Source organism: Rhagoletis pomonella, unplaced genomic scaffold (assembly GCF_013731165.1).
Source record: "Rhagoletis pomonella isolate Grant_MI unplaced genomic scaffold, Rhpom_1.0 Rhpom_scaffold_00001, whole genome shotgun sequence".
Lineage (NCBI taxonomy): Eukaryota > Metazoa > Arthropoda > Insecta > Diptera > Tephritidae > Rhagoletis > Rhagoletis pomonella.
In genome coordinates this window covers 111,578,817-111,593,003 of record NW_023458555.1, presented here as the reverse complement: position 1 = coordinate 111,593,003, position 14,187 = coordinate 111,578,817, and the positions used below count along the sequence as shown (strand labels likewise).

Below are 14,187 nucleotides of genomic sequence, written 5' to 3'. Positions count from 1 at the left end.
ACTGATACCACCTTGTATTATTGCATCATGCTTTGATTACACGTGTATGTTAAAGTTTTTGGATTCGGGTTATGCGTTTGGACACAACACCCGAAAATCATTATACAAATAACTAAACCGGACCCAAGTTTCTCGATAAGGGGCAACAAAGATTTTGTTTTGCTCGTTTATATAAAGCAGTAGATAAAAATATAGGCCCTTATTATGAGTTGCATTCGATTTTCAATGTTCGCTGGTTATCGAAGATCGAAAGTGAAATTCGTATTATGAGCTATGCAACCGTGTCGAAATTTTCCTTGAGTATTGAAATTTCTGTCGAACAGAATTTTACTTTCGATGGTGTAGCGAAGTGTTAGAAAATTGTGAAAAATTTATGATTTTGCATTTGTTTTCTTACTTTTTGGCGGGTAGACACTAATTTTAAACAATTTTTATCAATTTCATGTAGTTTTAACGTCGTGAATACAAAACACAAGCTCGAAAGGCTGCTTTTACTTGTGAAAGTAAATCCCAATACTCAATTGGCACGATCTCTGAGAACAAATCATAGAGCTGTGGATAGTTTTAAAATATTTTAAATAGATTTGGCTCACAAACGCCTTTTTAGAAAGTCGGAAGTTTTTAGTAAATCTGTTGACAAATTTCTTAAATATATTTTGTATAAAAATATATTGTTAAGACTACACTTAAACTCTCTTAAACATTTACTACTCCTGGCCAGTTCACTAAACTCTCATCCTCTGACGAATCGTTGAACCCCAGAACTTCGTTGTACTAATTTTTACCACGTTTTTATAAACTTGCTTTCTTTTTTATTTCATTTTAATTTGCATAAATTTACATAAATATGTATAAGCACACTATTTAGTTTGCTCGATTTGTAAACAAAGCTTCTCAGCGGTCAAAAATATACTATTGTAAACAACATAAACGAGAGAAGTTCACAATAGCGCTATTCTTCATCGAATGAGCGCCATAATACCAAATGAAAATTCGTTCGATCAGCACTTTCGACCACAGTCGAAGATCGAATGTAACTCGTAATAGGGGCCTATACGTATATGCGAAAGGCAAATTTATCTGTTTAAAGAACACCACCAAAATTTCTTGTAAACACACATCGATTTACATCTTTTATTTCGCCTCCGACACAGAATGGTTTGCGTACAAAATTACGCAGAAAAGCTTACTCGTTCGTTTTAAGGCATGCCATTGTTACGAATTTCGAAAATACGATTCGGATTGGAGCATACTATTTCTACGATTCGTAGCAAAATCCGAATACGAAAAAGTTGTAGAATAGGGGTGATATTTAACTCTGGACATTCTGCAAGCGTGCCTTATACATCATTTAGTTTGTTGGAAGGTTTCAATGAATTGATAAAATTTAAAGAAATAGAATAGTGTACAAGACGGGTACACTATTTCATTTCAAATTTTGTTTGCAATATAGAGCGTGTGTGAATCGGTAACAAAGTTCGCGTCGAGTAAATTTTTGACAACTATGAGGTGAATTAAATTTCAGTAGCTCATGAGGCTAGCGAAATTTTTGACAAATGCATAGAAAATTTTGACAATCGCAAAGATTGTTTATGTGTGTAATTTTTCGTTAAATAAAAGCTTAAATAGATGAATTGCAATCAACGATGGTAGATGCTTTCTTAAAATATTCATTTCACTTCAATTTGTAATATTTTATTCCAAATAAATCTGCGGTTATGAAAAATTTACTGCTGTCAAAAAATATTTCATTTCACACAGCAGATTGGCAAAACTGTCTCACCATAGTAAAAATATTTTTCAACAGCTTTCCCCATAGAACTTTGTTACCGATTCACACACGCCCATAATAAGTAAAAAGTAAGTAGTAAAATACTTTACGTTATTTTAATATTACAAGAACTTAATATTACAAGGATTCGCTTAATGATAGTGCAAGTGTACCATACACTATTTGCAAACAATTGTAGTACTTACTTTTTCTCGCATACCGAGCGGTTTGCGAGCTCTCGCATGCTTTCAACTATCATTTTGGTTGTTTGACAGGTATTTTCTCATTTCGCAGAATTCTTCAAAGTACCAACATCGTTTATTTTCGTGGAAAATACAAATTTAGCCTGCAAAGCTCGAACCTTCCTCTTTGGCGACATTTTACAAATGGAAAAGTATGCTGTCAAATGTCCAATCAACAAAACCCTATAACGAGTTGCATTCGATTTTCGACTGTGGTCGGAGCTGATCGAACGAATTTTTATTTGGTATTATGGCGCTCATTCTATGGAGAATAGCGCGAATTTCGCTCGTGTAGGTTGTTTACAATATGTGCAATCCCGTATTCCTCGGACTCGGACTAGTAAAACTGTCAAAAAATAAAAATTCGCTCAGAGCGAGAGAGTAACATTGAAAAGTATGGGATCGCTTTCTAGTAAAAATTGGTAACTTCTGTCAACTTCAACAAAACCTCCAAATTTTGGTTGTAAATTTTTGCTTATTTTGTATGTAAACACACTCAGCTCACACATGCAAATAACCAAAAATACTTTCAAATTCATTAGAATCAACTTAAACAAGTAATTAAATACTTTTCAACATGAATTAGCAGGGTGCACTTTTCTTTTGTTTACAATTTGGTTGCCAAACACACTACAGCTAATCGTTTGACACATTTACCAGAATTTACCAGCAAAAAATTCTCGGACTAAAACTGGTAACTTCTGACAGAGGGAACCGTATTTACTCCTTTTTTGTCCTCCCAATCGCAACTATTGTAAATTTTTTACCGCTGAGAAGCTTTGTTTACAAATTGAGCAAACTAAATAGTGTGCTTATACTTATGTAAATTTGCGCAAACCATAATGAAATAAAAAATAAAGCGAGTTTATAAAAACGTGATAAAAAATAGTGCAACGGAGTTCTGGTTCAACGATTCGTCAAAGGATGAGAGCTTAGAAAACTGGCCAGGAGCAGAAAACGTTTAAAATCTATTTAAAATATGTTAAAACTATAAACAGCTCTATGATTGCTCTCAGAGATCGTGCCATCAGAGTATTTGGATTTTCTTTCATAAGTAAAACTAGCCTTTCGAGCTTGTGTTTAGTATTCACGACGTTAGAACTGCATGAAATTAATAAAAACTGTTTAAAATTAGTGTTTAGCCGACAAAAAGGATGAAAACAAATGCAAACTCGTACATTTTTCACAATTATCTAACACTTCGCTACACCAACGAAAGCAAAAGTCTGTTTGACAGAAAATTCTATACTCAACGAAATTTTCGATACGCTTGCATAGCTCATAATACGAATTTCGCTTTCGATCTTCGATAGCCAGCGAAGATCGAAAATAGAATGCAACTCATAATAAGGGCCTCTATCGAGACTTACAAGCATGTGAAGATGGCCAGTAATTCGTATGATACTACGTTTTTTCCTGTATTTTTCATTTGAAATACAAACAAAAAAAAAACTGACGAAAGTCAAATTGCAAAAACAATTCCGCAATGTGTTAGAGAGAAACAAATTCTGTGTGAAAAAAGCTAAGTTTTGACATATCCTTACCGAAATTCAAATAAACGAAATTAAAATTTGCGTAGAACAATTTTGTTACATAAAAAAATTAAATTAAAGTGGTGAGACAATAACGAATTCAATTTAATTGTATTTCCATTTTGCTTATGCTAAGAAAAAAACTCGTCTGGCAAAATGCAAACAGCTGTGTAAGAAAAACGAACGAAATACAGCCATCTGTCAAAAAACCTAACGAAATACAAGTTGGCCGGACTATTTTTAACAACCTAGTTTGTTTTTCGTCAGTTTTTCTAACTTTCTCTTTCTTTCAAAATACAGTATAATAAAATACACTCGAAATACAAGAAAAAAATGTAGTATCAAACGGGCATTGGGATACTAATGTAGGGTTGCCACTTGTTTTCGGTTCTACAAAATTTAACTAAAAAATCGTAATATGGATATCAAATGAAAGGTATTTTTGAGAACTTAAGTCCGAACAGATTTTCGATGAGGGTTGTCACGTTTCTTTGTAATACAAATTTGTATTTTGTTAATTTCCTTAAGCTTTTTTTTATATGCGGATATGTACCGCTCAAGATATGCAATATTCATCTGAGCCTATTTCTAATAGGGTTGCCACCTAATTTTTAATGTAAAGAAGTTGCTTACTTTATAAGGTATCAAAAGTCAGTTTTTTAATTTATTTCCATTATATTATTGTATAAGTGCAGAATAGCTCCTCACCCCGAAAAAACGGAATAGTGGGCGTGGGTTGCCCTTTTTTGTTTTGCCTATGAATTAACAAATTCTTACAGACTAAGTAAAATAAACTTCAAAAGTAATATTACACTTGCTTTGACATTTATTATATAGTGAAAATTTCGTATAGTTCGTTGGTAGATTTAAATACTTACGTGATTGCCAATTCAAAAAAAAAACAGTAGATTGAGAGACTACTTATTACAAATTGTATATCAAATAAAATGTAATATTGTAAATGAAAGGTATTCTAATTAAATGTACAACGGTGTTAATTTTTTAAAAATCGGGTAAGGATTTTGGGAAATATGGTGATTTTAAAATCTGAAGCTATTATACACTTGTTCCATATTATTTTTTAAGCTACCCAAATGCCCAGTATTTGAAATTTAGGGGACTCTGCCAGTGGTAGGAGTCGCGGCAGGGTCCAAGGCTACAACAACAAAAATAACAGAAAGGACAGGCCTCTTTCTTTCTTCTTTAGTTTCTCCTCTTTTGTCACACACAGTTGATATCCTATTCTACCATGTATGATATCTAAATGTTTGTTAGTGTCAGCAGGTAAGATGACCTCGTTTGAAGAGAAATTTATAAATTTAGTATAAGGCAACGACTTTTTATATGATACATCTTATATAACGCACTTAGTACATTCAATATGAAATGTGCAACGCGCTAGTGGGGTACAATAAACCGACCGACCGAACAAGCAATTACGATTCGGTCTTTATGTATTAACTTTTATTTTTATTTCAACAGTAATAATAGAACAAATGTTATTTTTCTTATACCATAACAGGGTACTGATGTAAGTTCGCAAATATCTCGTAAACATAATAAACGTCGCAAGTTTGTACAGAGTATATCTTTACAAATTCTCTAATAAAACAACTTAACAAGGGATTCGTAAACGTTAGAAGCCATTCTGTGCGCAAGCCTCGTATATAACTGACGCGCTAAAACATAACCAGGCAGTAAAACTGCAAATATGTATGTAAATTTGCGAACTTTCATAGAGCCCACTATAACAAGTTTACTTTAACATTGAACTCCTCTTTTTAAATTGATTTCATTTAAGAGTACATCTTTCTTCATTAGCTTTCTATAACCATCAAGATGCAAATAATTGAAAACTTGACTTTTCATAAACTCCTTTGCTTCCTAGCCCGAGGTGGATTCCATGATACGGGTGTTGCATCAGTAATTGAAACAATGTTGAGTCCACCCATTTGCAACCCTTTTATGGCTGACTGTAATTAAATAGAAATGCATATATTAAATTTAGCATATTTATATGAGTTCCGTAAAAAGCATACAAAGTTAATTTAAATATTTTCTTTTTGATGAATGATAAAATTCTGTCTTTGTAATGGGATATAAAAACAATTATAACCTATACAGACGCTGTATAGTGCTTCGGATCGAAAATCTAGCTTGACGAAACTATTTAAACAAATAATCTTTGATGGATTTTGACACCACTTCATATCCAGGGGATTATTGGGTCGCTGATTACGAATCTGAAGTCACTTACCAAAAATTCAAAATGGCGGACGAAAAATTTAAACAACTAAGTAATATATTTCTATGAAGCTGGGTATCTGAAGGTTTTCTGGTTCGCTGATTACGAATATTCGGGTCGCTGATTACGAATCTGAAGTCACTTACCAAAAATTCAAAATGGCGGACGAAAAATTTAAACAACTAAGTAATATATTTCGAAGCTGGGTATCTCAAGGGTTTCTGGTTCGCTGATTACGAATACAAAGTCATTTACCAAAAATTCAAAAGGGCAGATCCAATATGGCGGATGAAAAATTAAAAATATTTATAGGTTTTTATGCAACTGGCTATATGGGGGTTTCTAGGTCGCTGAATGAATACAAATCTAAATTCATTTACCAAAAACTAAAAATTACGGATCGAATGTGCCACACGAAAAATTTAAAAAATCTTAACCCTTCATATCTGAAAATTTTTTCTTTAAAGATTATACTTATGACAATTAAAAATTTGTTAGTATTTCTTTGGAAAACAAGTTATTCAAAGTTTGGTTGTGATTATATGTTTCGCATTATATTAAGATTTTTATCTTATTTTCAACTCATAATAACAATGACTAAATACTTTTTAAAATAATTTAATAAAACAGATAATTCTCTAATAAACAAGTATCATAACCAGGGAACGGATTTTATGGAAATTGCCTTTTTTTCTGCTAAAGAGATAGAGTATATTCGATTAAGAATGTCCACGATTTAGCTTTAGTTGATTCCATATATAAACATTTGATGTTGCCTTTTTTTGCCTTTTTTAAGATATTTGACTTTTCTACCTTTAAAAAAGTGATTATAGCATTTAAAATTTTTTTTTTAAGATTAAAAAATATACACATGCCCATGCGGCTTATGGAAGCGCAGGGACCTCTTGCCAATTCAAAGCCGTTTTCTCAGCTAACGTAGGCTTGGAGACAATAAGGGGTTTGGATGAAATTGTAAAGGGCGAGGAAAATGCCCTTATTCCTGATAATATGAACGTTTCAACTTGTATCAACTTACGTCGAGCACACATTTAGTACATTCAAGGCTTTTCTTCGCGAAAATCGAATGAAAATGCTGCCAGAAAACTTCAAAATGCATCTTGTGGTTCAATGTTACTACAACTATACAGATTAAAGTTTTATGAGTTAGAAACTCGAAAGGATTAAACAGTCAAAGATTCAAAGTACAAATTTTTTATATAATCAAACTTGTTCATAGTTTTTCTCTTTTTACTTATAATATAAACATTTCTAAAAGAAATGTAATTTTTGATTGTTCTTCGTATTTTCTGTCTTTTTTAGAGCCTTATTTTGCTTTTTTTTAAATACCTAGTGCCTTTTCCTGCCTTTTTCGCTATTTTGTTTTGCCTTTTTTGCCATTTTTGCAATAGCTAGTGCCTTTTCCTGCCTTTTTCTCTATTTTATTTTGCCTTTTCCAGCCTATTTCGTTATTTTATTTTGCCTTTTTTATAGGTTTTTAGGCCCTAAAAAGCCGTTCCCTGATCATAACTATGCAACACTCACATATTGACTATTTATTTTATTATTTGATTTTAATTATTATTTTTTTTATAAAAACATGGTTTGTTCTTTAACAAGTTTCAAACTTTGTGCAATATTTAATAAAAGCAACAAAGTTTCTTAAAAAATTCGATGTTTTTAATTGGATATCTTAGAAAAATTTTGCAGTTTTGTAGCCCATTCAATATTCAATAACAAAGTGGAAGTTTTAAGAGGTTAAGAATGGCAACGTCTTGCGCTTATTTGCAAATATTACCACTAATCAATACTTATTTTCGTGACTTAGCTATTTGCAAATAGGGTTGCCAGATTTTGAAACGGAGAAAGGAGTACATTTATATTTTCGAAAGAAAAAAAGCAGTACAAGACCTAAAAAAATTTTAATTTTTAATTTTTTGTGCAATTTATTGTTACAAATTACCATAAATTAGGTACAAATAAACAAAGATATTTTAGAAATCTTTTTCAAAGCAACAATAAATGTTAAAAATAAATGACTAAATGGGCGGGCTTCGCAATAAGGGCGGTCGTTAAAGAGATGGTGATTAAAGGGGGAGTGGGCGTGGCACCCAATTGTGATATTTGGCGATTTTTCTAAGGCGTCCCTAGGGACCCATAGGGGGCCTAGGTGGTCGGGGGTGCTCACGCCCACTCCCCCTTCGCTCACCACCTCTTCAATGACCGCCCTTATAGGAAATTTTCCCCAACTAAATTCTACAATAGAATTACAAACTCTTTCTGAATATATGGCCAGTTTTTTAATTTAAGCATTATAATTAATTTAATATTTTTCTGATTTTTATACCCGAGTGCTCTGCTACGACCATGCCTACACCTTTTCACTATCACACTTAACTTTGCTTACTAAGTAGTGTTTGCCACAATATGAATGGCAAAGTACAGGGCGTAAGATAAAAACTGTCGCACAGGTTTTTTGAAAAATAAAAGGGTCCTTTATAGATGTTGCGAAAAAGAGTATTTTTTTGTTAGCTTTGTAAATATTTTACATTAATTTTATTAATTAACTTTAGAATTTTAATCCTTATTTGCATTTGCCAGCTTTGGGAGATAAGATCATGCGGCACTCACGTCTTTTATAGGTGTACTTTTTCTTAGACTTTGTATAAAAAAAGAGAGAAAAAACTGTATAGGGTTGGTCTTATGAATGCCCTCCTAGTCACCGGTTCGGAGTCTTTCCGATTGCTGAGTATGAGGCCTTATGTTGGACAAAAGACGGAGTATAAAGGATCCAAATGGGGGATATTAGCCTATATTTACAGAAGATATGTACTAAAGTAACCGATGAAAACTTGCGTGCCGCTTGCGCTTTTTTCCCAAAACGAATTAATAATTAATTATAAATAGTTAATAAAATTTTCGCAAAATCTATAAAGGCCCCCTTTATTAAAAACAAAAATAAAACTGTGCGACAGTTATTATTTCACACCCTATATTAATAGCTGGAAAAAGGAGAACAACAGAAGTACAAAACTAATAAAGGAGTACATTTCCATATATTTTTGTTTGGGAGTACAAGGGAGTACAATGCAATAAAAAGGAGTACGTGTACTCCCAAAAGCAGTACGTCTGGCAACCCTATTTGCAAATAAATAGATAACTCAGTCTTAGGGTAAGAACATAGTGGAGCGGCGAGCAAAGAGCATCGAGCAAAGCGTCGATTTCAAACGCATATGCCTCAATGGGAAAGCGCATAGTGAAGAGCAAAGCATTCATACACGTTTGTAATTGAAGCTTTGTTCGATGCTAGCTCTCCGCTTTGCTCGCCGCTCCACTATGTTTTGACCCTTAGAGTGTAGCCGCGTTTATTTGCCTCCACCACCGCCCTAGAAAATAAAGCCAACAACTCAGATGATGAGACATATGCACAGGGAACGCCTACCACCACCGACGACACATCGTCAGAGACAACAAGCAGAAATAGTAAACGGAAAGCACGTGTGCGTGTGTGAAGTTTACGTTATATCACCACAATGAAACACAAGAGTCACAACAAGAAACGAAACACGATGAAGGCAAGGACATTACAGGTGGCTGGCAGCAGTGCACATGGTACAAAGTCTTCGGATAACGCTGAAGGTGGGTTTATATAAAATATTTAATTGTACTATGTCTAAACGATTTTAGGAAAACGTGGAGCAAAACGTGGACTGGTGCCAAGAAAGCAAAGCTTTTTGTGTGGCACCTCGAATGGTCCTCCCTTGCTGCAATCGATGTTGGGAGCTGTAGAAAGGAAGTGCTATAGAGCAAAAATTATAATTTATTTTGGAACGAATATCCATCTGAAGATGGCACAACGCCGAAACTGGTAAAACACAAAAATTATAAGATGAACAAGTAAGAAAGTCTAAGTTCGGGCGGAGCGGAACAATAAATACCCGGCGCAAGTACTAAGGCAAATAACTGTGTCAAGTTTGGGAGAAATTGGTGAAGCGGTTATCGAGATATACACATGTAATCAAATCCGAAAATTTATAATACTCCTATTTTTCGTATAGAAATCATTGTAAATATCAATTTTGAGTGAAAAGCTTCAGTAGTTACTAAATTATCGCAGTTTCTCGCTTGCTGAAATCGTTGTTGGAAGCAGTAGAAAGGAAGTGTTATAAAGCAAAAATTATCACCCCTATTCTGCAACTCTTTCGTATGCGGATTTTGCAACGAATCGTAGAAATAGTATGCTGCAATCCGAATCGTATTTTCGAACTTTCGAAATTCGTAACAATGGCATGCCTAAAAACGAACGAGTAAGCTTTTTTGCGTAATTTTGTACGACAACAATTCTGTGTCGGAGGCGACACATGTATTATATATACGTATATTTTTATCCACTGCTTTATATAAACGAGCAAAAAAGAATCTTTGTTGCCCCTTATCGAGAAACTTGGGTCCGATTTAGTTATTTGTACAACGATTTTCGGTTGTTGTGTCCAAACGCATAACCCGAATCCAAAAACTTTAACATACATGTGTAATCAAAGGATTCACATTTTATTTAAGGTAAATGTTTCGAATTTCCAGCACTAGCTTATTAATAAACTCAGTTTGCACTATGCACTTTTTTGCAAATTTCGACGTGGGTTCTGCGCAAAAATACTGTGGAGGGCGTAGCCGGAGTGATATGCACAAGAAATGTTGTATACCTTTGACATGCGGAAGCCCCTCTTCCCCGCAACACAGAAAGGAGAATTAGGTTATGGTGCAGTTCATGGTTTTCTGCATGCACACAGAGACTTTTTACAATTTCGTCATATTTTATAGTTTATTTATTGAATTTTAATGCAATTATCCACATTTTAATAATTTCCACAAATTTTATGCAAAACATACTAGTTTTTATGCAATTTTAATGCAAATATTAACTTATTCACTAATTTTTCCCCATAAAATGTAAACAAACAATGCATGCACAACGATTAGCAAACGACAGTGCTGTACTTATCCGTTTCTGCATCTTCTACAATTTGCCGATAACTAGCCGATAAAGACAAGTGTGCAGATCTCCTTTGAAATGCAAGTGCTCGGCTCAAAATTTCGGGGCGAGACGATAACGCAACTATGATTGGACGACAAGTGTGCATATAGCCTTAGTAAGTGTTATAATCCCTAAGCGCGGCCGAAGGCAGAAGCAAGCGCAACAGGTGGTGGACCTAACAAAGAGTATGTTCAGTAAATATTTATTATTATGTTTATTTCAGTCTATGATGTACATATATCTTACAGACTAGATAACAACGAGATTTGGGTACAGAAACACAAATACCAAATAGAATTTATACATTATTACATACCAAATTGACAATAAAAAGAATCAAGAACGGACTTAAATATACATCTAGGCAGGGAAAAATCAATATCCAATGTTTTAGAGATATTATTATACTCCTTAAGTGCTCTGAAGATTGGGGCGAACGCAAAATAATTCGCTTTGGCAACACCAACGTAAAATGGTAGATGGAACCGCAGGGCCCTGTGAGGAATATAAAAATCGATATGATCAAGAAGAGCAGGGCAGTCAATTCTCCCAGAGATAATATCAGAATGTGAATGTACTTCTACTTTCTAAAGAATTCTGTCTAATAAGCATGCAGCGAGCACTATAAGATGGAATGGGATCGGAGAAGTTAAGCGGTTGAAGAGAAAACCGAATAAATTTCCTTTGAACTTTTTCAATTCTACTAGCATGTCAACTATAAATAGGGTTCCAAATAATCGAGGCATATTCTAATTTTGAGCGAACCAGCGAATTGAAAAGGATCTTCCTGGTATAGGGGTCCCTGAAACCTTTAGCGAATAAATGCTAGGTTACTATAAGCCTTCGGAAGCAAATGGCAAACGTGATTTACAAACGTAAAGCGATGATCAAAAACAACCTCCAGGTCATTAAAGTCCCTAACTATGTCAAGCTGATTATTTAGGATGCTATAAGATGAAGAAAAGGTATTAGCAGACTTAGATAGGGTCATATAGAAGCATATTTTAAAGTTTAATTCTAATTTATTACTATGACTCCATCTAACAAGATTGTTTAAATCGATCTGTAGCTTGACGACGTCTGATGCACAAGTTATCTTGCGGAAGAGCTTAAGATCGTCGACATATAATAAAAAATTGAAATATTTAAAGTACGACCCAATATCGTTGATAAACAGGACAAACAAGAGGGGGCCCAGGACGCTGCCCTGCGGAACACCCGAAGTGGCAAAAATTGCTTAGACTTACATAGCTCAATTTCAACAAACAAGATTCTATTGGAAAGATAAGATTTGAGCCAGGAAAGAAAAACCGAGTGAAAGCCAATATTCTCCAATTTGCGAACTAAAATTGAGTGCGAGACTCTGTCGAAAGCTTTCGAGAAATCAGTGTAGATAGTGTCTTCCTGAGATCCACTTCTAAACGCTGAAACACAAAATTCAGAGAAAGTCACTAAATTAGTAACCGTGGAGCGGCCACTCACGAAACCATGTTGATTGGATACTACTAGGCTCTTAATGGCAAACGAAAGTTTTTCTTTTACCACTTTTTCAAATATTTTCGAACAAATCGTTATTTTAGAAATAGGCCTGTAGTTTTTAACATCATTCCTACTGCCCGATTTATACACTGGAGTAATAGAGGCGATCTTCCACAGTTTAATAAATAAACCGGTGGAAAGAGAAAGATTGAAAATTATACATAGAGGTACACAAATCGAAGAGCTACACTGTTTTACAAATTGGGCGCAGAGGCCGTCAATATCACATTTCAAAGAGGAATCTAGTGGCTGTATTGTGTATGGCGACTGATAGCCGACGGTCAACCATATACTAAAATTCCCATTACGTATGGCTACTGGCTACTGACTGTCGGCTACTGAGTCTAGTAGCGGAATTTTCTGTTTCCCGCTATCGATGATTTTGTTATTTGTTCACATAAATTATTCAACACATTGGAGAAAAGTTGCCAATTACTTGGAAAAGTTCATGTCAAAAAAGTAAATTCGGATATTTTCTGCACTTTTCTGTATACTGAGATTAATCGCTATACAAAATACAATTTACGATACTGGTAGCCATAGCTACTAGACCAGCAACTAGACCCGAGTCGCCATATTAGGGCCATAGATTGGAAATAGCAATCATAATGTCAGATTCTGTTACGCAAAGTGAACCAAAATCTGAGCAATGTGATGATACCCCGTGAGAAACGGACTCTTCAGCAGTTTCTTCATCTACAGTAAAATTTGATTTAAAAGATGCTGGAAAAAATTGCACTGTCAGCCAACGATTGTGAGCTTGTGCCATTGAAATTCATACAGGTAGGTATAATGGAGCATCCCCTTTTAGACCGAATGAAATTCCAAAAGGCCTTGGGATTTTCTTTTAATTCACATTCAAATCTGCTTATATATTTATTGTATAGGAATTTGTCAAGGACATTAAATTTCTTCATGAAATGGAGATATTTGTCCTTTTTTCCTTTGTTTCCAATGGCTTGGAAGAAGCTGTTATTGCATTAACTGCATTGAGAACCAGAGCTTCAGGCATAGGAGGAGTTCCGGATTGTGGTTAAACAATTCAACCAGAAGCTGACATAGATACGCCCATGGTTACTATGCCCGACAGCTCCGCATACCTTTGTGAATCCATTGCCATAGCGCCCGCTTATCTTGCTGCTATAATTGCAAATACATCAGAATCCATAAGTTTTTTCAAAATATGTAAAATTAACCAATTTTTCAATAAATAATTAGCACATGATGAGTGTTTTTTTAATTCCTTTCCAGTTTGTTTTCCTTCATTCAGCTATCTTCGAACGACAACTGATAGCTGGCAATGCTGCACATGTTTCCGCAAGGGTTGCAGTATGTGGATTTTTCGTTTTACGTTACGAGTTACGAAAATTCGGGTTCTAGAATAAGGGGGTGATTTTAAAAATCACATATTTATTACACAGACAAATCTTAAAGTAATACATTTTTTTAATTGTATTTAAAAAACCACGTGATTGAGGAACGCTACATCACATATAACAATGTAAATAGCAGATACTATTGAAAGTACCCAACAAACTCCAAAAATATATTTATCCAACCTTGGAGATATCCTACATCATTTTCCAATTCATCTCTAACTGACGCGCAGATACGTAAAAAATTATAGAGAAACGTACTATTTTTAATTATCAAGTGAAAAACTAAAGCTATATAAAAAAGAGGAAATTTGCCAACAAAAAGTAAATAATCTTCACATTATCTTCAAGTAATTTTACGATAGTCTTCAAAGAAAATAAAACGCGAAGTGAATCAAGTGCCAGAATTTCTATCGGACTCGATACTGTAAAGTGAATTATTGTAATACG

General features: G+C 34.2%; 1 protein-coding gene across 1 annotated transcript in view; it reads right to left on the bottom strand.

Annotated features, from left to right (window-relative positions):
• Window positions 1–4,943: 4,943 nt before the first annotated feature.
• LOC118749799 (30S ribosomal protein S11) overlaps window positions 4,944–14,187 on the bottom strand; it is a gene marked incomplete at its 5' end in the record, with an annotated part of 39,700 nt that continues 30,456 nt past the window's right edge. The window contains 1 exon segment of the mRNA XM_036484581.1: window positions 4,944–5,518. Coding sequence (XP_036340474.1) covers window positions 5,411–5,518 — 108 coding nt within the window.